General features: G+C 52.8%; 1 protein-coding gene across 1 annotated transcript in view; it reads right to left on the bottom strand.

The window, feature by feature from the left end:
- Positions 1-1151: 1151 nt before the first annotated feature.
- Positions 1152-24444, bottom strand: part of TGFBI (transforming growth factor beta induced) — a 33030-nt gene continuing 9737 nt past the window's right edge. The window contains exons 3-17 of the mRNA XM_015096052.3: positions 19215-19279; positions 17825-17985; positions 17347-17511; positions 16971-17117; positions 14787-14928; positions 11591-11803; positions 10616-10753; positions 9884-10029; positions 8920-9056; positions 7962-8092; positions 5448-5572; positions 3870-3972; positions 3211-3290; positions 2245-2269; positions 1152-1787 (exon numbers count right to left, since the gene is read on the bottom strand). Coding sequence (XP_014951538.2) covers positions 1747-1787; positions 2245-2269; positions 3211-3290; positions 3870-3972; positions 5448-5572; positions 7962-8092; positions 8920-9056; positions 9884-10029; positions 10616-10753; positions 11591-11803; positions 14787-14928; positions 16971-17117; positions 17347-17511; positions 17825-17985; positions 19215-19279 — 1819 coding nt within the window. The 3' untranslated portion in view covers positions 1152-1746. The remainder of the gene's footprint in view (positions 1788-2244; positions 2270-3210; positions 3291-3869; positions 3973-5447; positions 5573-7961; positions 8093-8919; positions 9057-9883; positions 10030-10615; positions 10754-11590; positions 11804-14786; positions 14929-16970; positions 17118-17346; positions 17512-17824; positions 17986-19214; positions 19280-24444) is intronic.

The raw sequence follows: 24444 nt of genomic DNA, 5'->3' as shown, positions 1-24444 counted from the left end.
TTTAGGACCCAAAAGGGAAGTCCATCCTCTTTGGCTGGGAGGGGGGCAGTGGGGCACGGCTGTGCATGGTTCTGTCACAAGGACGACTATCCAGCTGGTAGAATGGACAGAGCCCCCCCTTATGGAGGAGGCTGGGATAGGGACAGGGCTGGGGTCACAGGGACAGATGGTGGGGTTTGGGCATTTTTAAGGAATTGTGTGGTGATTTTTGTTTTCCACGAAAGGATCTTTCGAAGTTACGCTAATAGCCTCTTTGGGTTCTGATGGCATCTTGTGACATGCAGGTGTGTGGACGTGGAGTCCCAGAGCAGCACAGCTGCAGCACCCCAGCACGAGCAGGGCATCCGAGGCAGCGAGCCTGCAGGAACCCCTGGGGGAGGGTGGCCGGACCAAGCATGTGCAGAAGGCTGGCCCTCATCTCTTGGGACATCTCCCCACCACCCCCAGGTCAGCCCCTTCAATTCCTCCTACTTCCTCCCACTTCCTGGAGCCCCCACTTGCTCAGATTCCTTCCTGCCTGTCATGGAGTCCTTCCGAGTCCACGTGGATGGGCAGGCGACAGGCAGTGCCATTAGCAGATCAACGAGCCTCTTCCCCCTGAGAACAGGGCCTTGTCTGCTGACCAAGCCTAACACTCATATCTAAGGAATGAAGGCATGGATGACTGTATTGGATGACGTGTAACGGCTGTGTTTCCCCAGACGTGGAGCCACTGGGGAGGGGCTGTGTCTGCTCCTCCACGGCCCTATCCCTGGCAGCGCCATCTCTGGGTTGTTGGGTCCCTTAAGTCAGCCTTGGCCGAGTGCAACAGGGGAGGGCAGGACTGCCCCAGTCTCCAGGAAAGCAGGATGCCTTTGGGAAAGACACTACAAAAAGGCTCCCGCTGCCCCAATCCTGAGCAGTTCCAGACAGCCCAGTAAGAATAAGGACACTTAACGCTATGCTGAGTATTTTATAAGAACTATGTCCTTTCATTCTCATGGTGCACCTGTGAAGTCCATGCCGTGGTCACCCCCATGGACCATCCCTCAGGGCTTCTCACCTCGCTGCTCCTGGTGGAATTTCAGTGGGAGGAACGTCACAGCCCCAAGAGGCAGAATCCCCACCCTGTGACTACCCAGGCCGGCACACCGTTCCCATCCACGTACGTGTATGTTTCTGTGGTTTTATTATTACAAACACACCATGGCTCTGCCACACCTGGGGACTCCTGAGCTCCGCGTGCTCAGCGACCCTCTCTTTTCTAACTGGACAGGGTCACACAGAAGGGTCCAAGCCACACGGAGGCGCGAAAAACATTTGACAGAGCCATTCAACTCATAGCTTATAAGGATGCCATTTCTCCAACTGTGAAAGAGCGTTACAAACACCGTGCCACGTCGCCCTCGTGACGCTGGATGGCCTGATTCATGTTTTGTGAGCTTCAGAAACTTTGGCTCCCTTTTCCAGTGTACGTGGCACAGACAGGAAATTCCAACAGGTCCTTGCTGGAAGTCAACGTCAGGCAGTGACATCCAGGACTGCATTGCAGTGGGCTAACCGCCATGTTTAGGGGGCAAAAATGAGAAGTCTCTCTCTCTCCCTCCTCCCCCCGCCCCCACCCTCCCAAGGCTCAGATCTCATTTCGGTGTGACCCATGGGCATCAAAGTGTGATAATTTGGTTTCAAAAACATTCAGTCTCTTTGGCAAAACGAGAGAAAGCGGCAGGGAGCTGCTGAAACGCATTCCTCCTGTGGTCCTTCGCACTAGTGCCTCATCCTCTCTAGTAACCGCTGATAGACAGGGGCTGAAAGAGAGACATGGCACAGGTGAGAAGGGTGCAGACTCCCCACGTCTGCCCAGGACACTGTCAGAGGACCAACAGCCTTCCTCTGCCACCCTCTCCTGCACAGAGCAGATGCTTTCTGGTTTGTAAAACTTCCAGTCTTACTCAGTGATGATCGGAACTGAGGTATTCTCCATTTCCCAGCTTGGGACCATATCCTCACCATTGCTCCTGCCAAGCCTCTGTGCAACATTCCCAGGTTCCCAAAGCCAAAAACTCATGTCAACCTTAAAAGGCTGGTACTCTTATCATCTCCATCTTATGGAGAAGGAAACCAGGGGTTCTGTGGCTGACCCCAAAGGCCGCGTTTTATGGCACCGTGATATTCTTTCTACAGACAGCAGATGGCAGGTTTAGGCCTGTTTCAGGGTAAGACTTACATAAGTCTACGAGAACGTCAAACCCAGACCAGACTTACCTAGTTTCACAGAGCTCTGCGTAGCCTGAAAGAAAACACAAGATGTCAAGGTTTCTAGCAGCAGTTAGACCTATGCTTGCTCGTGGCAGTGGCTTTGCCTATGGCCATCCTTACTCAGAAAAAAACGGGGGGTGGGGGGGTGAGGAAGAGGAAGGGGAATTGTGGAACTGCTGGGCCCTGTGGGGCCCCAGAGCCAGGCTTCCCCCCAGACCATCATCTGGGCCTTGGGGAGCTAGGCCCACACAGGGGTGGCAATCGCGAACAGGAACTCTGGGCCCAGAGCCCTCCTCAGGGAGCACTAAGGAGAGCGCCCCTGTCCAAACATCAAGTGACATGCTCCAGACCTTTGGGTTAAGGACCACCTTCTGCAGCCTTGTGTGTTAAAATGCAAACTTCCTCAACACACCCCATATTCCGAAGGGACTCCACCTGACCCAGAGCAGCAAGGGAGCCTGCATGGGATCCCTGGACAAGCTGGGGAGCAGGAGAAGCAGCACAGAAAGTCAGAGAGGCTCTGAGAGGGAGGTGGCGCTGAGGGAAAGAAGGCAGGTTCTTCGAGCTGGCCCAGAAGCCAGAACCCACACCACTGCCCAGCAGAGCATGTTGGGCTGTGTCACGGAAGATGGAAGAGTGACCTGGAGGCCCAGGCTCAGAGCAGGCCAGCCCACTATCAGGAAAATTCAGGATGGGCTGTCCTTCTTGGTCAGATGGATTCTCACCAGCTGCAGCTTCCCCACAGGCAGAGGCTTGAAGGCCTGGGCTGTCACCCACAAAGGAAACAGGAGGCCTGGGTTTTTATTTCAAACTCCCCACAGGCCAGAGCTAAGGATACTCCAATGGGAGTGAGGAGAAATGACAGGAGAGCCCTAGGTGGACAGCCAAAGGAGACAGGAACGTCCCCTCCACGGGCCCGAGCGCAGGACCCACAGCTATTCAGGCTAGGGGCCCACGTAGCTGGCATCATACCCTGGAGAATGCAGATGCCTGTTTGAAGATTTCAAGTGCAGAGTCTGCAAGTTCATCGCCTCGTTCCTGAGGTCTGTTGGCTGCAGATAAAAGAAAAGGCAGCTTGGATGAGAGAGATATGATTAGCATGTCCTTCATAACTGCCAGGACTGAGGGGCACTGTTGGGTTTTCTGGCTTACATCCTCAGATGAAGTCTGCCTTCATAACGTTCCTTAACTCATGGAGGAATTTAGCCCATGGGGAGAGGGCTCAAAGAAAGGAGAATGCATGAGTGAGGGAAGAGGCCGGGCTCTACTTGGTTGGCGGTTAAGAGAGCTCAGCTGGGGCAGGATGCTGTAGGAGGCGTGTACTCTGCCCCACGTTCACAGCACCGGCCTGTGAAAAACAACTGGGCTCTGTTTGCGTGGGGCTGGGACAGCGAGGCAATTCAGCAGAGAGACGTCTCTCCTTCAGTTACTGGTGCAGCGCATCTGAGCCAAGAGCTTCTAAGGCGCTTTTCAACCAGCCCCAGCCCTGCTGCTCAGGGATGCTCAATCCGCACGTTCCACATTCATTCTCATCTTTGCCGACAGCGGTGTTTCTACTGAGCGCTAACAGCCATGCGCAGACACAGACCAGTGGTAGGCTTGAGTAGGGGTGTGGTCCTTTAGGGCCTTACCTGGAGGCTGCAGGACGCTGGAGATGGCGTGGACCACGCCATTGGTGGCCATAATGTCCACCTCAGCAACAGGCTCCTTATTGACACTCACCATGTTGTTTTTCTGGGAGAAATAGAGACAATGATTGTTCAACGTGGAGCCTGTTTATCCCATCCATTCTTCAACCGAGCAAACCTTTACTGAGTATTTCTGGATGCCAGATCCTATGTGAACTGCTGAGAACACTCTGGTAACCGGAATAGACCCTGCCAGTGATAGACCACTGGTCTAGTGGGTTCCATGTAGTTATTTATTTTAAACTTTTAATTTGGTGCCTGAGTATAGCCAATTAACAAAGCCGCCATAGTTTCAAGTGAACAGCAAAGGGACTCACCCGCACACATACGTATCTACTCTCCTCCAAACTCCCCACTCACCTAGGCTGCCACGCAACACTGAGCAGAGCTCCCTGTGCCATACCGTAGGTCCTTGTGGCGGTGGTTTCAGTCTAATCCCTTCTGTGGACTCAGCACGTTGCAGTCCACAAATGCTCTTTTGTATGACTCATTTAGCCCTCACAGCAGTGCAAAGTGAAGAGGGAGACATTAAGGCCCCACCTGACGGAATGGGAGCTCGAGCGAGGCCAAGTGCCACCTTTAAGCTGAGGAGGAGGACAGCTGGGGACAGAAGCCAGGTGTACAGCTCTGGGGGCAGGGCTCTTTCCACTTTTCCTCCATGTCTGACTCCAGATTTTCTCACAGGGTAAATCTGTCTCAGGCTTTTCTGAAAGACCCACAGATCAGACCCAAGGGGGACAGGGGAAGTGAAGCCAGAGACCGACAGGACCCCGAAGCCCCAATCCAGGTGCTGAGAGACTCTCAGACAGCCTGCAGAAGTCACAGGTCAGGCCATCCCTGCCCCTGCCTGCCTTCCCACGCTCCCGAGAGAAGCTGATGAGCACAGGCATGGCTGGAGGCGAGGCGAGAGGCACGAGGCGCAGAGGCTAAGCTGGCTGCATGCTGCAAGGCGCTCCGTCCACAGGCTGGGGCAGGGCGGGGCGGTCAGTGGCCTTGCCCGGTATAGGCAGGGAGGCCCCAGCAGCTTCACTTGGAGGTAGGGACCCTCTGAGGTGGCTCCAAAGGGGAATGGGTGTCACCAACATGCAGAGGGAGGGAAGGGGCACAGATCAAGTATCAGAAGAAAAGACTCTTGTTTTGTTTTTTTTTCTTCTGGGCTGGTTTGGTTCAGCTCAGTGAGGCCCTGGACTTGGAGGTGATGGAGTGGGAATCGATCTTTCAAGACATGTAAGTATTGCTTATCACTTCCTTAAGGGGGGATTATATCTAATAGCTTCTCTCAGATGCCAATCAGATGCTTTATTCCCCTGCAAATCTGGAAGTGCTTGTTCATGTCTAAGCACAGTCTCCCTTAATTTCTTCGGAAGACTCTTTTTTCTTTTCTTTTCTGATAAAATGCACTCAGAGATTCAAGATGCACCTTAAACACAGTGTGTGTCTAATGCCATCCTAGGGATGAGCTGTGTCCTGGAGCCCCAGTGGCAGGACACTGCCAGCCTTTTAAATGTTACACACACTCACTGAGCTGACTTCCAGCTTGTCGCCTTGGAGAGACTTCAGCCGCACCAGGGCCCCAATGCCTCCGCTGACCAGGATTTCATCGCCAACGTGGTATTTCAGGATGTTGGCAAGCTCCTTGGCATTGCCTGTAGGTGTGTGGGAAAAGAAAGCAGAGTTAATCCTAAGGCTCGTAACTGGTGTGGTCAAGGAGGGCCCAAAGGAGAAGATGCAGGTGGTCACCCCTGTAACAGAGACCCCCTGCCCAGATAATAAGCACTTATTGAGCACCTACTGTTTGCTCAGCCCTCTACCCCATCATTTCCATAATGATCAGGGGAACAAGTCATATGACGGTGGCCATGAAGCTACCCGTGCATTTGATGGGCTGCTAGGTTAAGTACACGCTTCTGCGATGCTGAGAAGGAGTTAATCCATACTCCTCTATGAGTGTGACTCATGTTTCCATGACTAAATAGTTGCTTGGAAAGCCAGGGGTCTTTCCAGCACCGGCATCTGAGACATTTCATCATCAGCATGGCTCCCAACAGTTATAACACAGTAGTGAAATGTTTACACATTCTGCCCTCAAATGCATATTCTGAGACGGCTGTTTCCTGAAGGGAGAACTTAAAAAGAGTCGACAGCTGCAGTCTGGAGGAGCTATGGAGCCGATGAGGTCAGGGCCGAGGGGGGTATCCCTCCACGGCGTCCCTCCTCATCACGTCCCAGCATTCTTTCCAGTCCACATCAGCTTCTCCACCAACTGGGGAAAGCAGCCAATTGCTCATAAAGGTGCACAGGCATTTCCCCAATTAAGTGTGGGAGGCAATTCTTAAAACTGCCAGCTGCCCTTGCAGCTTCGTCATGGCCTCCCCAATACTCATATTACCAGCCAAGTGGCTGGATACCCCCAGGGCTCATGGATGGCTATTTCCAGCATCTTGAAATTGAGAACAGAGGAAGCTTGAAAGCACTGTGGGGAGTTCACTTGGTTATTGACGAATTCACATAAGTGCCATAGGATGGAGCCATCAGGTACCAAGTGATTTCCAAACACCCACAACTTGGAGCTGACAAGTTACTCTTCCACAAAAATACAGCCTGGAGGTGCCAAGCTGAGTTGGCTCCTGGGGTGGCAAGGGTCTCCTTCTTTCGAGATCTTTAACATCTGGGTCAACCTCGGACACCTGGATGGGTGCCATCACCCCTCGGCACGCTGGGGTCTAATCCTGCCTGCAAGCCTGGGGCAGGGCATATTTGGAGAGCCTTGCCCAAGCCCTCCCTCAGCTCCTGCACAACTGAAAATGAAAGGCAAGCCGAGCAGGCTGGGCCACCTGGGGAATATTCCATTCCTGCCGAACAGAGAGAGAATGGAAAGTTTACGTTCAGAATGAACTCCTCTCTCCTCCAGAACACATGTCAGCACTGTAGACATAAGCATTCATTTAGCAGTAAAGAAAATTGAACAGGACACAAACTCAGTTCACAGCTGCCAGAGCTTTCTATTCTCCACTCAGGAGTGGGGTGGGGGGTAGTTATAGATGATGTGGGCCCCAAAGTTTGGCCAAGGTCCTTCTACCTCCTCCTCAGGCTCACCTTTCTATGGTGGAGGGGAAGTCTCATTCCCAGGCATGCATCAGCGTATACACCGCAAGCCTACCCCACCTCCCATCATCATGGCCGTGATGCCATTACTGATGGGGGATGGGTACTCAACACCACAGGCAATGTTTATTTAATCCTCACAACACTCTAAGCAAGGTATTCTTACTACTCTTAATTTTCTAATGGGAAAACTGAGGCTGAGAGAGGCTAGGCAACTTGTCAGAGGTCACTTAGCTAATAAATGCCAGAGCCAGGGTTTGACCTGCTTTTTGATAATTCGGGAGCCCAAGCTCTTAACTGCTAGGTTGTCTCTTAGACATCCCAACTCAACTGCTCAGGGCCGACTAGCTTCTTGGTAAAGCTCTCATCTCGAGGAGGGGTACGTGGTGTAGGGCGATGGCTTCATGAGCAGGTTCTCACAGATCCTCAGGGGAAGGATCGTGCCCTGCTGACTGGGCTGGCTGTCACCTACCCTGAGCTCCTTTCTGCTCTTCTCCGTCTTGTTTGCTGCCCAGACAGGCTGACCACCGTGAAATGCAGCATTCAGGCTCCCTTGTCTTCATGCAACCAGCTGCCAGGGGGTTGCTGAGGGAGGCTGTGGCACCCTGAAGCCCCCTTGCCAGGCTCTGACCCCAACAGCATGTGGCTCCAGTCGCTGTCCTGCACCCCTCATCCTAGGGTCTCCCGGCTCATGCCCTCCCCTAGTCACCCTCTTCCTCAAGCACCCCCAGGTCTGCGGTGGTAAACATCAAAAGGTCTCATCACCCCTTTGTATCATCACCCTTTCCCGGTCCCTTAACCCTGCCCACACCTCTGCAAATAATCTTAAATTCCTTTTGGTCAAACTCTTTGCCGATGGTCTCCTGCTGGAATCCTGACTGACATGATTACTTTAGAAAAGTTGACAAATGTACTTAGGTGGGTCTTTACCCATGAGTTTGTTCAGTTCTCCACGGGGCAAGGCTTGGAAGGCTTCATTGGTAGGAGCGAAGACCGTGTAGACTCCTTCCCGGTTGAGGGTCTCGGTCAACCCTGCCGACTGGATGGCGGCCACCAGCATGCTGTGGATATGCACATGGAACATGTCACCTGCCAGTGGGCGCAGGGGGTCGTCATGTGCCCAAATCCCGCACCACTGTGGGCAGGTGGAGCCCAGAGCACTGGCATTCACACCCTTGCTGGGTTTTGTACAAACAGGAGCAATCCCAGTCCGCATCTCCTCTCCATAAATGCAGAGCTCAGTGAAAAGCCGAAAGTCATTAGCCAGAGGGAGGAAGGGAGAGGTCAGAGCAGGGCTGACCTACAGACTGATCAAGCCACAAGGGCCCTGGGGGATGTGATTCTGGGGCTGGGGGGTGTGGCAAAGGGTGGGTGGTCTCCCAGGTTCTTATGGAGGCGGCTGAACTTGGTGGCAGGAACCACTGGATGTCAGGGCACCCAGCGGTGAGTGAACAGGTCAGAAATGGAGGGAGCAGGGCAAGGAATCAGAGCGTCGCGGGGAGTCCAGGAAGGAGAGGCCAGGAAACTGCCAGGGCCTGGAAGCTGACGCTTCACAGGGCAACTCATTACAGGCGCAGGGCCAGGCATGCTCGGCTTCCCTGGGACTTTCAAAGCAGAGTGGGAAGCTTTCCCTGAACTTGGGAATAAAAGTGCAGCCCCTCCCTGTTCCCATGGACTTGAAGATTACCCTCCAGAAGCAACCCTTCTCAACCTAAGCTTTCAAGGTGACCCTCATCCTTTCTGAATCCCTGGCCAGGGAGGTCACATCGGTGCATGGCCAGTGTCCATTAAACCTCCGAGGGTGGGAAGCTTGACAGACAATTGGCACCCAGCATCCTGCCCTAGCATGACCACCCGGCAGAAATCCCCTGGGGATAGGGCCAGTTACCTGAAGCGATTGTCCCCCTTCAGGACGTCCATGACAGTCCCCACTGGGGGGGTCAGCACCCGGTCCATGGAGAACAGGGTCCCGTATCTCCCCCTCTTGTCGTGGGCTGCGATGCAGCTGTTCTCAATGCACAGGCTCTGTAAAAGGGGCAGAGAAAGGCTAAGTTACCCCCTACCCAAAGCAGAGGCCTCCTGATTGTTCAGGGTATATGCTGGTGGCTTCATCCACAGAGATCAGTGAATATACATGGGGTACAGCCTTAAGACTGGGATAAAAGGATGTGCTTTCTCCAAGAAAGAAAAAAATAAAAATGGTGTTCCTTAAGGTAAGAAGAGCCATCGAGGCCCCAAGAAATTTACAGACAGGGCTCATAATGAGACTACTGTGTGACAGGAGAGGGCCATTGACAGTGATCAAATGAAGTGACGGAGTCTACTGATCTTAGCAAATGATAACCATCTTTAGCCAAATGGTGCAGGCTGGTCCTGAGCAAGGGCTGATGTATTGTACTTCCTGTTTGCTCTGCCAGGGTAATAGGTGGGTTTGAAGAGAGAGAAGAAACAGTTGAAGAGAGAAGAGAAGCTTTTGGATCAAGGAGGGCTGTATGGTTAGTTCAAGTGACTTCTCTTCACAAAAGCTAAGAAGGATCCAAACCCTCGATACCTCCTCCCTTCGTTCATCACTCTGGGGTCAGGGTGGACAGCTGCTTACCCAGCCAGGCCAGTCAGATGTGCAGTTCATTCCCAAAGGCCTCCACAAAAGGGGCTTAGACACTTTCGGCAAAACCCCATTTTGACACTTTGATATCAGAGAGTCTTTCTAAAATTCCTTCCTTCCTTATTAGAAACAAGTTCTCAGGCAAGCTCCTACTTATTAAGCACTTTTTTTTTTTTTAACACTAATATAACTTCCATTGCTTGGAGCTGAGATAAAGAGAGAGCATGATTTAGGACCCAGAATTTACATTACGATAAACGAAAACTCTCAGTTTCTTGCCGCCCAGAGTGTCCAGGGTCTGTCCGTGGTACAGATACTTGGAGGCCAGCTGATCTTTAATCATGTGGTTCAGAAGCAAATTCTTCGTCTGGGCATTAATCGGAGGGGTTCCATCTGCAAGAGAAGGCGTGGTCAGGTCCAGAAACTGACTCTGGAAATGAAGAGACTCAGAGACCATGCGGCAGAAAGCCTGATCCCCCTTTTGGAAGTGGAAATTGAGAAATCCAGCAAGGCTGCCAATATTCCTTAACATCTGGCATCTTCTGAGAATTAAAAAAAGAAAAAAAAAGTTCGAGATCATCAAATGTGTTTGGAATTTTGCCCTAAGAGGGAAGGGACACAACTTGGCCCTTCTTTGCCTTCCCCACGGCCATGGTTCAGCTGTATCCTCACTATGACCTCCCGACTGTCACACTGGCAATCCACCTCTCAAAGAGAATGACAAGGGAGCACTCTGCTCTCCCGACAGACACACACTTCAATTCTGAGGACCAGATCCCCACATGCATCCTCTGCTCTGCCAAACGAAACAGCAGTGCCTCTTCACTTTCTGGTGAAGTCACATCTGCTTTCAGCTGAGCTGGGTGGAAGCACGAACGGTCCACGGGGAGCTATAAATCGGGCAGGGTGCCGCGGAGGTGACAGCAGATGGGCAGCTGCCCCCAGGGATACATGTGCCAGGCTGCCTTCCCCACGATACCTTTGAAGACGGAATTCATGGGGGCCAGGAGGGTCAACCGCTCATTTCCAGAGAGATGAGAGCTGAGGCCAGCTTGTCGGAAAAGGTCAATGGCTGTGGAAACATCGGAGTCCGCAGCCAACTCAAATAGCGTCTTGGCTACAAGGAAGGAGAAAGTGGGTTCAAAAGTTAAAAGTGCTGTTTTCATTTACCATTCATCCACCCCAGAGTATGACATACATCAGCAGGAATGTCATCTCTTGAGTCAACAACCCCTCTAAAACACTGCTGGGGCACAGAAGGTTTGTGACATCAGGGGAATGGTCCCCCAGAAAACCTTGCTTGATGGGGAAGTGCAATGAGGCTCAGGTGGGCAGGGGGCCTCTGTCCCAGCCCTTGGTCAGGGTCCTGTCTGCTGCTGGGGAGGAAGAAAGCACATGGTCTGTGCCATGGCTTCTGAAGAGTTGACAATGCCAGTGACCACACCCATGGAAAGCTTTCTTCTGGGTTGGTTTTTCCCCTGTGAAATCCTCTCACTTCTTAGGAGCAGAACTCCCTGGAAATCCAAGATGGCACAAAGATGCTGAATGGAACCCAAGCCAAAGTCCATTCGCTCTTTTCTTCCTGGGCCAGTGACCCTAGGATGCTTAAGCACAACTGAGAAAGCAAATGCTCTGAGGTCAGCAAATGGCCCTCTGTGCCCAACCAGAACAGGCAGAGCTTCTGAAGGGCTCCTGTGGCTGAGCCTCCCTAGACACCTTCCATGGCTCTCCCCTGCTCATAAGATAAAGCCTGGACTCCCAAGCCTGCAGCTCTAGATCCTTCACAATCTGGCAAAGCCTGCCAGGTGCCCAGGCCATCGCTCCTGGGATGCTGTGAGCCAGGTGCAGGCAGGGAACCAGCTCCCGAGATCCCTGAATTCCCCTAGCACACCACCAGGGGTGCCACAGGGCACAGCGGACCGGACAGGCCCAGGGCCCCCGAGGCCTGGCTCACCTGAGTCGGGGATGAGCAGCTCGTCGATGAAGTGGATCACCCCGTTGGTGGCCAGGACGTCTTTGTTGGAGATGATGGGTTTCCCGTTGATTGTGAGCATGTCCCCGCTGCAGCCCACCTCCAGTGTGGTGCCCTCCAGGGTCTCCAAGGACAACCCTGCCACAATGGCTTCGGCACACATGGCCGACTTCAGGATGTGGTTGTTGAGCAGGTCTGGGGGCCGCACAGGACACAGGTCAAGTCAGTGCCGCCCAGGCTGACCTCAGGCGTCACCTCGCCGCCTGCCCACAGCTGGGAGGATTCCATCATCTCTGAGGCTAACAATCAGATGAGTCTGGGGCACCACACAGGCTGGATCCTTCTCCTCCTCACTTCCTAGCCTCGCCTCTAAAACTAGCCAGGGCTCTGTGGTCAGACTGCCTGAGTTCAAATCTCACCTCAGCCACTTAGCAGCTGTGGGACCCGGGGCGAGTCACTGAGTCTCTCTGAGTCTCAGCTTCCTCACTGGTCAAGAGGAAGCATGCATAGCAGTCATCTCTTAGGGCTGGTGTAAGGATAACATGAAGCTGAATCGAAGCACCCAGCACAGTGCCTGACGACGGAGTATATGCCCAACAAACGCTAGTGATTATCTTCTTAGGTGGCGCCAGTGGTAAAGAACCCACCTTCAAAGGCAGGAGATGTAAGAGACGTGGGTTTGATCCCTGGGTCAGGAAGATCTGCTGGAGGAGGGCATGGCAACCCACTCCAGTATTCTTGCCTGGAGAATCCTATGGACAGAGGAGCCCGACGGGCTGCAGTCCACAGGGTCGGACGTGATGGAAGCAACTTAGCACACAGCACACACCTGAACTTCAGGGTGAATTCTCTTATGTGTATCTGAACCACCCAGATGGAAAACCTCAAATGTGTTTACCTTGGGATTTTTTTATTTACTGATCTTTCATAAAAATGAACTGTGGTAGGAAAAGACGAAAAACTGTAGTATATGAAAGTTCTGAATCATCTGAAGATCTTGTTTTTGTTTGTTTGAACCCAATTCCCTGGTGGCTCAGACAGTAAAGAGTCTGCCTGCAATGTGGAAGCCCTGGGTTTGATCCCTGGGTCACAAAGATCCCCAGGAGAAGGGCATGGCAACCCACCACAGTATTTCTGCCTGGAAAATCTCATGGACAGAGGAGCCTAGCAGGCTATAGTCCATGGAGTTGCAAAGAGTCAGACACGACTGAATGACAAACACGAACACCAGGGTCTGCTTAGTTGCTGTAATCTGTGAGAGGCTGGGGATGGTGATCAGTAAGCTGGTCTCTGCTGCCCCACTCACACCACCCATAAATCAAAAATAGAATCGTGCTTGTTCAAGTGCCGCTTTAGCGTTAGGGCAGGGGCTAGGCGTGCTGAGGCTACAAGGAGCAGTGGAGGGAGATGTGCCCAGCCCGCCAGGCAGAGCTCATTCTGGGACTGAGGGTCACGGGGGCCCTCTGTCTTGTGTTCCCAACACAGAGGCAAGTTTCAATGTGTCCTGAGTGTGGGAACCAAAACCACACAGGAGGAAGCTCTGAGACCCAGCACAAGTGTCAAAGGCCATTAAGGCCAGCACGGACCCACTTCAGCCAGTGGGGAAGACAAAGGGCTGTAAGACCGCCATGGGAATGAGGCCTTGGGGACTGAGCTTCTCCAGAAAGGAAGGAAGGCTAGGGTGGGGTGGGGGACGCGACGAGAGGGCGAGCCAGGCCAAGGCTGGGAGCCAGTCTGCCAATGGGCACACCAACCCAGGGCCACTTCTCACCTGTCTGCTAACCCGCGAATAACCAGCCTTCTGTAAGGTGGACCAGGACTGCCTGCTTCCCCCCTTGCCACCACAGCCCCTTACATGGGCCCTGGCTTTGAGCAAACAGTTTCCTGAGTGGGAAAAGGCAGGAGTGCAATAGGGATAAACCTGGGGTGTTTTCTCACTTTATAAAAAGATGTTCTGATACTTACAAAAATAAAAAGGTGCTTGGTACAAAACATGTTTTAGGGGGAAAACAGTTCTAAATAAAAAGCTAAAATGCTGCGCTGCACCCAAGCCCCATCTCCTCGGAAGCCTTCAAGACCCTCAGGTTGCGGAAGCCACCCCCCCCCCCCCCCCACCCCCCGCCATCCTCATCCCTGTGACCTTGGGAGCATCTCCATCATTGTACTCAGCACATCAGATCCCAGTGACCTGCTTTTAAGCCGTCACACCAACTAGGCTTAACCTTCCCTGACCTGGACCGCATTCACTTTGGCAGCCTGGATTCCTGGCCCCACAAAGTCTGGACACAACAGCTCCCCATCTGAGCTTTCAGAAATGCGCCCTTTTCCATCCCTATAGAGCTGTAAGGAGAACGTTTTACATTTATGGGGTGTCTGAAATGCATTAGGCATTTTATATAGCACATTTCAAAGGTGGGTTTAAATATACTCAAAAGAAGCGAAGTCATCCCTGGATCATATTTGGGAGGAGCAAGTGTGGTTGGAGGGGACATAGGGGACTGGGGGCCTACTTCCCTTTGCAGGGAACTCGGGGACCCACAGGCAGCGTCTCAGGAGTCCTGGAGTTGGGGGAAGGTGGCAGAGCCTGGCCTCCCCTTCTAACCTCCCACACAAGCTTGCTCCTTCACTCTCCTCTAGGAGTAACCAATGTTCCACCTAACTCACCAGCCTGAGAAGGTGAGGAAGGATGAAGGATGAAGAGGAAGCAAAGAAGAATCAAGAGCTGACTGTAACTGGTTTTTAATTCTAATTTTGGACTATCCCTGAGGCGCTTGGCCAGACACAGGAAGAGTTCAAGGGTCAGTCAGTATGATGATTCCATTTCAAGGATGCCAAGACAGGCCACCCCTCCCCACACCTCCAAGCTGCTGCCCATGCTGGCAGCCTCGCCCTGGCTTTGATCATCTGGGCCTTTAACTCTTCCTGACTCTGGCCAGACCTTACTTTGGACCTCCAGCAATGCATCCTACCTCACCCCAGCTGTCCCCCTAGACAAGGCTGCTGGACTTCTTATTGGCCCCTCTGACCAGGGTCCTGCTGTAACCTCTGCGCAGACAGGGCCAGCCGGGAGCAATGGGACAGGATGGCAGGCAGCATGTCTACTTGGACAAGAACCAGCCTGGGGCTCAGTCTGGCTACTCTAATGAGGCAGGCACAGCAGCAGCCCAGGGGTGCTCACCTCTCAGGGCCTCTGGGTCCCCCAGGATCCGGTTCAGGGTCTCAGCGGGGATCTTCTCGAAGGCCTCATTGGTCGGGGCCAAGAGCGTGTACTGGCCATCACCTTCGAGCAGGGTGTTGAGCCCTGATGCAGCCACGGCAGCCTGTGGGCAGGGAGCAGATGGTGCGTTCCCTGAGGGCTCTGGGAATCTCCACACACTCGAGGCACACGAGGTCTCACCAGTGCACCTCTGGAGGGCTCCTGACTTTTGCAGAAGCCCCAGATGTAAAGACAAGCCGAACCGAGGCTCACTTCTTCCCATCCCGCCAGTGAGCTCTGCCCACTCTGGTCATCCTTGGCTGCCGCCCTCTTTTCCTCCTTTCCAACCCTGGGCCTTGGCCCTGCAGTGTTCCCTCTGCCCTTCCCGTGCTTTTCTGACTCCTATTCTTTCTTCGGGCTTTGACTGAAATGTCATTTCTCTAGATAGTCAACTTGGCATTGCCCTCCATCCCTACCCCAGCCTGCCCCGCCTACTACCCCCTGATGAAAACAAGTACCTTTCTATTAGACACACTAGCACAGCTTGCTGTCCTCATGTTGCAATTCGGTCGTTGGGTGATGATTATTTGTGTGAGCTCTGTGAGCGTAAGGATGACATAGCCCCTTCTCTACAGAGCAACCAGATGGCTCTTCTAAAAGCATTCTACTGCTATCAGGATAAGCCACAGTCCTCGCTCAGTCTCCAAGGCCCCACAGGGTTTGGCCCCCCCAGCCTGGCTGCTTCTACCTCACCTGTTGGCTCCCTAGTGCTCTTCACTCAGTCCTGCAGGCCTCCTTGCTCGCCCTGCTTCTGAGCCTTACTCCCCCTCTCCCTTCTACTAACTTAGCTCTTGCCCGCATGTCTCGTATAACTGGCCATTCCCAATGTTCAGGCCTCAGCTCAAAAGTCACCTCTTCCAGACAGACCTTCCTGGACCAACTAGACCCTCTGGGTCTCCCCTGCTCACCACTCACTGCCTGACTTCACAGCACTTAGCACCATCTGTGACGGCCTTGTCTGTTTCTTGTCTGTGTCCTCCAAGGACATGAGTGCCAGTGAAGACAGAACTTTGACTTATTCTCCTCTATTCCTCTGAACACACTAGGGAAGTAGCAGGGGCTTAATGAGTACATGTCAGCAGAAGGAAAGATGAGTATTAAGGAGAGCCAAAGGGAAGAAGAAAGCAAGGAATATTTGCAAAACCTGAACACTAAGAGGAGGTTACTCAGTTGGGATCAGCTGCCACTAATCAAAAGCTGTGCCACCAAGTTTGTGGGAACAGCAGACCCCCAAACTTTGAGTGACCCAGAAGGAAGGCAGGGGAAGAGGGTGGACAGTGGGGTCCCCCAGGAACCCCCAGAGCCTCCTCCTGAGTCTGCTCAAGCACCAGCCCAGCCTGGGGGTGTTTGTCTCTGTGTGTTGGAGATCTCCAGGGGGAGGAACCACCCCACTTCCACTTGGCATCCTTTGTGGTCAGGAAGTTCTTGAATCAGGGAAAAAACCCTGACGGGGCAGCCTGTGCTAACTTCCTCTGGGCAGCTGTGGCTAAGAGGAACGCCCGCCTGCCACCACAGTTGTTAGATAAATGCCTGCTGGGCAGGGGGCACGGAGGAGAGTTCTGGGACTCAGAGCAGGCAGCAGCCAAGCCAGATGTCAGTTCCCAGGCTCCCATGTCTATATTCGTGGCCTCTCTGCTGATCTAGGCTCCAAGGAAACAGGGAGTATGAATGAAACAAGGATCCCATGGTGGGGACATGTGATCCAGAAGACCATGCAGCTTGAAAGGCCATTTCTCTAGTCCCACAGGTAAGCACCAGCATCTGGCAGGAGGAGCCTTCCCACTCCGGAACATACAATGCATGCCCAGGCTGCAGAACTGCTGCAGCTACGACCTTGGAACTTTCCAGGGGAGTCAAGGAAAAGAAACTTTACAAGGGAGAAGTCCGGCAGGGGAACATTCCCAGCACAAGATTATGATGTCTTCCTATGGTCAACCTGACCGCCGAATTAGTGACTTCACCATGTGTATGGGCACCAGAGGAACTTGCTCCACGGTCACCTAAATGCCCCTGAGCATAGAGACATCCTCCACCCCTCCCACAGAAGGGGTCCTCACGGGAGGCGGTGTATCCCCAGGCCTCCCCGGCCCCACGGTGGTCCCCTACCCGCAGGGTCTCGAAGGTGTCCTCGATTTCAATGATCTGCTGGATGTTGTTGGTGACGGTGGAGATGACCTTATCAATAAGGTGCACCACACCATTGGTTGCGTGGTGGTCCGCTTTCAGCAGGCGGGCACAGTTGACGGTCACGATCTGCCCAGGAGAGGAGTGAGCGTGAGCGGTTAACACCCTGGAGGCATAGCCTGTGAGCCCCAAGAAGGGAAACCACAGGGCAGAATGTGGAGAAGCAAGTGCAGGAGGCAGAGGACTGTCCACAGGTGACCCCGCCTGCAGGACATGACCCCAGAAACCCGCCCACACATGCACCAAATGAGGGCTCAGGGTGGGCACGGGGCAGAGCCGTGGAAGCAGGACTCCCTACCCCGTTGGGATAGTGGTGGATCTGGATGTTGGAATTCTGGTACATGGAGGTGAGGGCCATGCCGTGTTTCAGCTCGTCTGTGAGCACCCGTCTGTCCACCATGTGATAGCGGAGGGCGTTGAGCAGCTCGATGTTGACGTTGCTCACCAGGGAGTCCAGCACTTCCTAGGAGGAGGGTCAGGATTGCCATGAGGGGGCTGCAGGCCCCACACTCAGCAGATGGGTCCCTGCCACCCTGGGAAAGGTGCCCCGGGGACTCCCATTTCTCCAGAGCCCTCTCCTCTGTGAGCACTGAGACCTGTCTGGGCACTTGAGTGGCTGGAGCACTGGGAGCCGCCTGGGGAGGCATAGCTAAAGCTCAAGTGCCATGGCTTTATCTGAGGGCTTAAGGAAGGTGTGTCCTGAGACTAGAAGCCACCACAGTCTCAGTAAGACGGTCCCCGGGATGAGAGCCCTGGGCATAAGGAGGTCATCTCACAGCTGGCAAAGAGGACCAGGCCTCGTTGCTGGGGGCGAAGATGGTGAAGCTGCCGGGTCCTTCCATCTCGGGCCTCAGCTTCTCCGTGCGGTCTGTGTACAGCTGAGTGGTGGTTGCACCGACGACTCCCAGGGTCTCGTACAGGTTAGAGAGCGGAAGGGCTGCAGAGGCAGGCAGATGGTAGAGCAGGTATGGCCTGCGGGACTTCCCCGGCCAGACCACACCCTTCCTCCTCTGAGCACACCCACTGGAGGAGGCCAGACACAGCCTGCTATGGGGAACCGGAGAGGCCAGGCACCTGCTTCTTAGAACAGCTCCACAGCCAAGGGCTTCCCTATGTGAGCTCAAGGGATCAGTCATTTTTAACTACAGCAGAGCAAAGCTTTTGTTCATAGGCAATCAGATAACACAGGTAGGAACATACACCAGAAACAGATAGCCCAATTACAAGCTAGTCTTAGGGACTTATCTAGTTGTTTTTGAAACTGGTTCCCTAATGGCTTCCACTGGAATGAAAGAGATCTCGGAAGTGCTTTGGGTATTTGCAAGTAATAAAATGCTATTTCCTGAAATAGCCTGAAGCTCTGGAGGACCTTCCTCTCACACCCGGAGTTTCTCCTGTTCCTTTTAAAGGAGCTGAAACTAAGGCCCTGAGGCACCCCGCCCCCTCCAGCTCCCTCTCTTCCCCATCCCACACCTCCTGCCTATCCTGCTACTCAGTAGGAAGGCCATGGCCCCTGTCCATGCCACCCTCTTTGTGACCTTGGCACCAGCAAAATCACCCCCTATCTCTTAAACCTCAATCTCACACTCTCAACTAATGAACTAGCAAAGATTTCCAAGTTAAAAAAAAAATCTTCCTTGCACAGTCCCCAAAGGTGTGCAGGACTAAACAAAAGGATCTGATCTCACACAGGTGAATTCACAGGTACCACACTGTTTGTGGGCCCAGATGGCCATTCGTGGTACCCTTGGCTGACTCTGGGAAAGCCAGCCTGCTACTCCCATCCCTACAAGCTCCAATGGGCCAGGTTCCGACATTTAGGTGGGGTGGCCTGATGTGCCCAGCCCAGCCGGAGGCCTCTCCTGCCCTGTCTGCTCTCCAGCAGGGCTGCTCAGCAATGCTAGATGTATTTAGAATCTCTTGCAGCCAGAAACAACAAAGGCAGGAGCCTGTGCCTGGTGTGGAGGGCACAGGCAGGTCAGGACCGGAGTCTGTTCCCCCAGCGTGTTAAGAAGGTTGGCTTGCAAAGAAGGACAGCGTGGGAAACTTGCTGTTTCCAGCCTTCATCCTCTGGACCCCCATTCAGACTCTGCTGCCCCTCACGTGGGTGCTCCTCTCTCCCTCCCTCCTCCCCTCCATCTGCGCCAACAGGCAAGGCTTACTCACCTGCAGGACAGCCCTTCTCTCCTGGGACCTTCTCATATCCGGGACAGCACTCGTAGCTGATGACTCTGCAATGAAGACACGTACGTGTATTAGGCAGGGCTTCCCTCCCCTCTCATGTCATTGGTCCTCGCTCTGGGAAGGGACATGATAGGGTGAGCACACAGCCTGCTCCTGGAGGAGATCACACGCTCGGTCATCTCTGCACCTCTCGTTGGCAAGGAGCTTGTCACACCTCCTCGGCTTTGTATATGGTACCAGTGATGCTACTCACGGTCATGCACCTGGGATACAGCCAAGGGACTGTGGCAGCATATTCACAGTGGTATTAGTACACATCCTCACCTGGAACTTATCTCCAGCATAATTCATGAGGAACCCAGTGGGAAGAACTGCTGAGAGGCAGCAGGAAGGTGTAGGAGGAGCTCTGGAGCTTTCTGGTTCTGAGTCTGCCACTAACTAGCCAACCCAGGCCTCGCCAGCCAGTCCTGTCTCCTCTCTGGGCCTCAGTTTCCTCATCTGTAAGATGTAGACATGTACTGTGTGATGGTCATTGAACTAAATTAGCCCATGAACTTCTAGCTCTCTGACTTAGTAACCAAGAAGGGTAGCATATTTATGATCAAGTTTTATTCCATCTTCACGACCAAACTTTATAACAAAAACAAAGCTCTTTAAGATGCTTACTGTTTCCTTAAATAAAAACAAAATTTTAATCAATGAAAACCTTTATATGGTTCCAAAATCTACAAAGGATTCAATAGTAAAGTGTTCCCCATTCCCCCTCATCCCTCAGTCTTCCTTCCAGGAGGCAACTGATATTGCCAGCTTGTGAGATTCTTTGTATTTGGATGAACAAGACTGGCAGTTTATAGTTTTAAACTTTGGCATCACCTGAGACTAAATCTTAGACCAGCCCATCATGGCTTCCTCACCACCTTCCGGAGGTCTGAAACGTAAAGCTTCAGTCAACCCAACATCCCAGGGAAACCCAAAAGACTGAGGATTTCAAAGAGCAACACAAGGAAGTGTTCCAAGAAAGACTAGCTTCGCAGCAAAACCCCCTGTCCCATCGAAGGCCACTCCTGCACCAACGCTGTGAGCACAGCCTCTTCCTTGGCAACCCTGGGACCTGAAGCCAACGGCCATGTCCAGCCACTTCCTTTCTTGCCCATTTGTCCTTCAGGACAGGAAAGAACACAGCCTTGAATCACAGCAGGTTTACTACAGAACTGCTCACCACAGCCTCTCACAGGCTGTTTGAAGGCATTATAGATAGAAGAGAAGCAGGCAGATGGGGCAGAAGTTTGGGCTTCGGGGGTAGGAGGGAACAGGTGCTGCTCTCAATGAGCAGGGAAATTCTACTCTCACTAATTCCATTGGAGTTGTCTCAGGGAAGCCCTGGGAGTCGTGTGAAGATGAAGCCTGGTTCATCTGTCATCCAGGGGGCTGTCTCAGAGACAGATTAGGATACTCAGGCTGCCAGGGAGCTACAGGTGTCACTGTGCCAGAAACAAGCCCTTAGGACATTTCTGAGGAGTGACATCACACGCACTCTTCTCTGCCCTTCTTTCTCCATCCTCCTGACTCCTCCTTCCCCACTTTTCTCTCAGCCCTCCTTCCATCCCATTCCTCTTGAACCTTCCAGCCCTGCTTAAAAGGGTGAAACAGGCTGGTGGTCTCAGGACTGATCTCGACTGACTCACAGTTTTATTTTTGGAAACCAGTCGTCATCTGCAACAAAAGTGAGATCTGACCGCCTTTCAAAGGCAACTAGGATTAGGAGACTGGGCTTGTCATCTATCAGCAACTCGCAGGGTGGCCTTGAAAGGTCATTTCTCTCTCTGGGTCTCAGTTTCCTGACTTACAAAAGAAGGTAAAGCTAAACTAGATGATCTCCAAGGCTCCTTAAATCTCACACTCACAATTTCAACCAATGGGATAGTTTCTAGGGAGCAGAAAAGCACTCTTTCAAGGAAGGAGAGTGTCTGCCAGCGTCTCAATTAAACGTAGGGAGAGCCACAAGCCTCAAGCCCATAGGACTGGGGACATGCATGCGTGGACTCTCAGGCTTTGTCTGATAAATACCGGGGCTCTGTAGTGGGGGTTGAGGAAGTGGGATGGGGTCAAGTCTCAGAAAGCTTAGTTTCTTTCTAAAAGTGCCTGGGTGATGCTCCTTGGAGTTGGAGGAGGAGTCTTCTTCTCAAAGTACTCCTCATCTCTGGGATCCCCTGAGTGCATGGGGCTGACACTGCATGCCTCGCACCTTCAGTTGTGCTGGTCAAAGACTCTCTCTCTACCGTGTCAGCATCGGAGTTCCATCCTAAAACTCCACCGGAGAGCTCAGTGGCTCACCGGGATTTCACAACAGAAAACCAGCTCCCCAAGAGCAAACTCACCGGTGGCTACATACATGCGGAGGGGAAGGAGGGCTGACAATGACAGGAGGAATGGAGGCGGCCAGACAGGCGGGGGAGCAGGGACATCTCAGCATGAGGAGGAAGTGAGGGATGGAGTCAGAAGGCTGCAAATGTTTTGGGGGTGAAGGCACTTCCAAGGCTTCTGGCTGGGGCGGGTCAGATCTAGGACTCTCCTCGCATTTCACCAAGTCGAGACCCTTCTCTGACAGTGCACATATTTGGGGGGAAATGGACTAACTGGAAAAGTCTAACATTAAAAGGACACTGGGGGTCTCTCCGATGTGATGAAAGCTAACCCCTGGCAGCACTCACTGCCTCTCCTCTCCAGGTGGGCTTTCTGGACATGGGGGACACACCAACCCTTGTGGGGGCACAGCCCCCCAACCCCCCGCCCCCACAGCCAAAGGCTGTCTCCTGGTTAGCCCAGTGTGGGTGGCTCCTGCCAGGACACCTTCTGACCGTCTCCTAACCCTCTCATGCTGCTGGCTTCTCCCTCCTCTTCCTGAGTGCTACCCATAGCCTGGCATCCCCAGCACTTTCTGGGTGCACAAGGTGAGCAAGCCTCTCACCTCAGCCTAGTGGCCTTCTGGGTTGAAACACCTCCAGAGCTGGCTGGTTCCCTGCTTGATCATCCCAACAACACAAGCTCTGAGAACCCGCCCGCCTGGCCGCGGAGAGGAAGAGGGCAGCTGGAAACTGCAGCCCAAGAAGACAGCCCATTGAGACGATCCTGACCAAATCTTTCAGGACTGGCACACCTTCTTTTCAGCCCTGTGTGTCACCTTCCTGGGGCTCTGGCCCTGGGGACACACACGCTGTGGACACACGTGCTGTGCTGCGGGAGGCGGGGCTGGAGTAGTCACACAGCTGCGGGCCTGAGGGTGAGCGCAGGAAAGTGTGAGAACCGCAGGGAGCCCCCATCCCTGGCTTTCCTGCATAGAGGGGACCAATCTGCTGGTCTATGACTTGAATCTTATCAGCAAAAGCTGCTCTGACTAAAGACTCCTGGCTTCTGCTTGGCCTGACACAGTCCAATAAGCAGAAACTTGAGAAAAAGAACATCCACTAGAGCAGTAAAACACAGATTTTCTTGTTCTAGCTTCTCACGTCAGACCAATTTGAGGAATAAAATCAGAGAAGATGCACGACTTAGAAGGGAATTTGAGGGAGGTAGGGGGTGGGGGGACAAAAAGTAGTGCCAATCCAAGGTCTAAGAGTTGAACTAGAGTTTGAGAGCTCTCCTCCATTCCCCTCCAAAGTTTTACTCACAACTGGATAAAGATAGAAGCATTATTATTTTTTTTCCTGTCCTCAGAATAACTGTCCAAGGAGTTAACATAATAAGTTAAAACAATCACTCTCCCCCAAGCATGCTGCACAGTTATGGCGGCTGGGACGGCTGTAAACGCCCAGGGACTGACGAAACTCTCCAACAACGGAATAGGAATGAGGCCTGAGAGCCAGCTTCCTGTGACTGAAGGTAAACCGTCCAGCACGTCATGATTTCAGAGGGAATCACAGAGCAAATGCAGACTGAGGTCGTCTAGACGTGCGCCTGCCTGCACGGGGGTTCATTTTCTGCACTTGATTGAGCTCTCTTAAGCCTCCCAGGAGAAAATCAAACTCTTGAACTCCTGGTAAGAAAGGGTTTGTTTTAACCTGCTGTCCAGCAACAAAGACTCTACTATCACCCTATTTACCAGGGTCCAGATGGTGAGTGATGAGATGGAGCCGCTGGAAAATACACTTACATATTTGGAGACAATCTGTTTGTATGTGGCATGTGAGGGTCTCTGGGGGGATCCTGGATGCTGGCTGTGTCTCTTCAGCTCCCATGCTCCCCATCTGATTAGAGAGGGAGCACCCTTGCAACAGGGGTTCAGAATGACTGCCAGGCTGGGGGCGAGCAACCAGGAGAAGGTTGGTGGCTCTGGGCCAGAGGGCCTCTGCGAACCCCAAGGAGGCCTCCTCTTCTCTGCTGAAGAGAGAGCCCTGGGGCAGATGGCCCAGGTCCTCTAGGGCTGCTCACCTGACTTCTCCCCATGTCACCAGCATTAGCCGCTGTGCTGACCTCTCCTTGGGGGCAGCACATATCAGTAGAATAACTGGGCCACCTCCACCTGCCAGCAGATGACTCAGGCTTTCTGAGCCTCAGTCTTCCCCTCTGTAAATGGGCTAATGATCACACTGACCTTAAAGGGTGACTGTGAGAATCAAGCAAGCTAACCTATGAAAAACACCTACCAGATGCTTGCTGCTTACTAGGCTCTCAGTCGTTGAGCTCCTTCTTAAAAAATCCCAGGTATAAACTTTAAATTAAAATTAGGTTAATAACTTCATTGACAGCCACGCTCAGCATGAAACCACTGATCAAATCACATGTAATAAATAAGTTCCCCATAACACAGCTATCTAAGTTAATAGATAGGGCCCATCTGGAGAATCCCATGGACAGAGGAGCCTGGTGGGCTACATACAGTCCATGGGGTTGCAAAGAATCAGACACAACTGAGTGACTAAGCACACTGCAGTTCTAACAAATTATCACAAGTTTAGTGACATGACTTAAAATCACAAAAATGTATTATCCTATAATTCTGGATAATAGTGTCAAAAGCTGGCCTTATGAGGCTAAAATCAAAGGCTGTATTCCTTCCCAGGATTCTAGGGAAGAATCTATGTTTGTCCTCTCCACATCTGAGAGGATGCCTACAGTTCTTGACTTGTGGTCACGCCACTCCAACTTCAATTTTCATTGTCATGTCGCCTTCTCTGACTTTCACTCGCCTGCTTTCATAAGGACCCTTATTATT

The sequence above is a fragment of the Ovis aries genome, chromosome 5 (assembly GCF_016772045.2).
Source record: "Ovis aries strain OAR_USU_Benz2616 breed Rambouillet chromosome 5, ARS-UI_Ramb_v3.0, whole genome shotgun sequence".
Lineage (NCBI taxonomy): Eukaryota > Metazoa > Chordata > Mammalia > Artiodactyla > Bovidae > Ovis > Ovis aries.
This window is presented reverse-complemented; position numbering and strand designations above follow the sequence as displayed.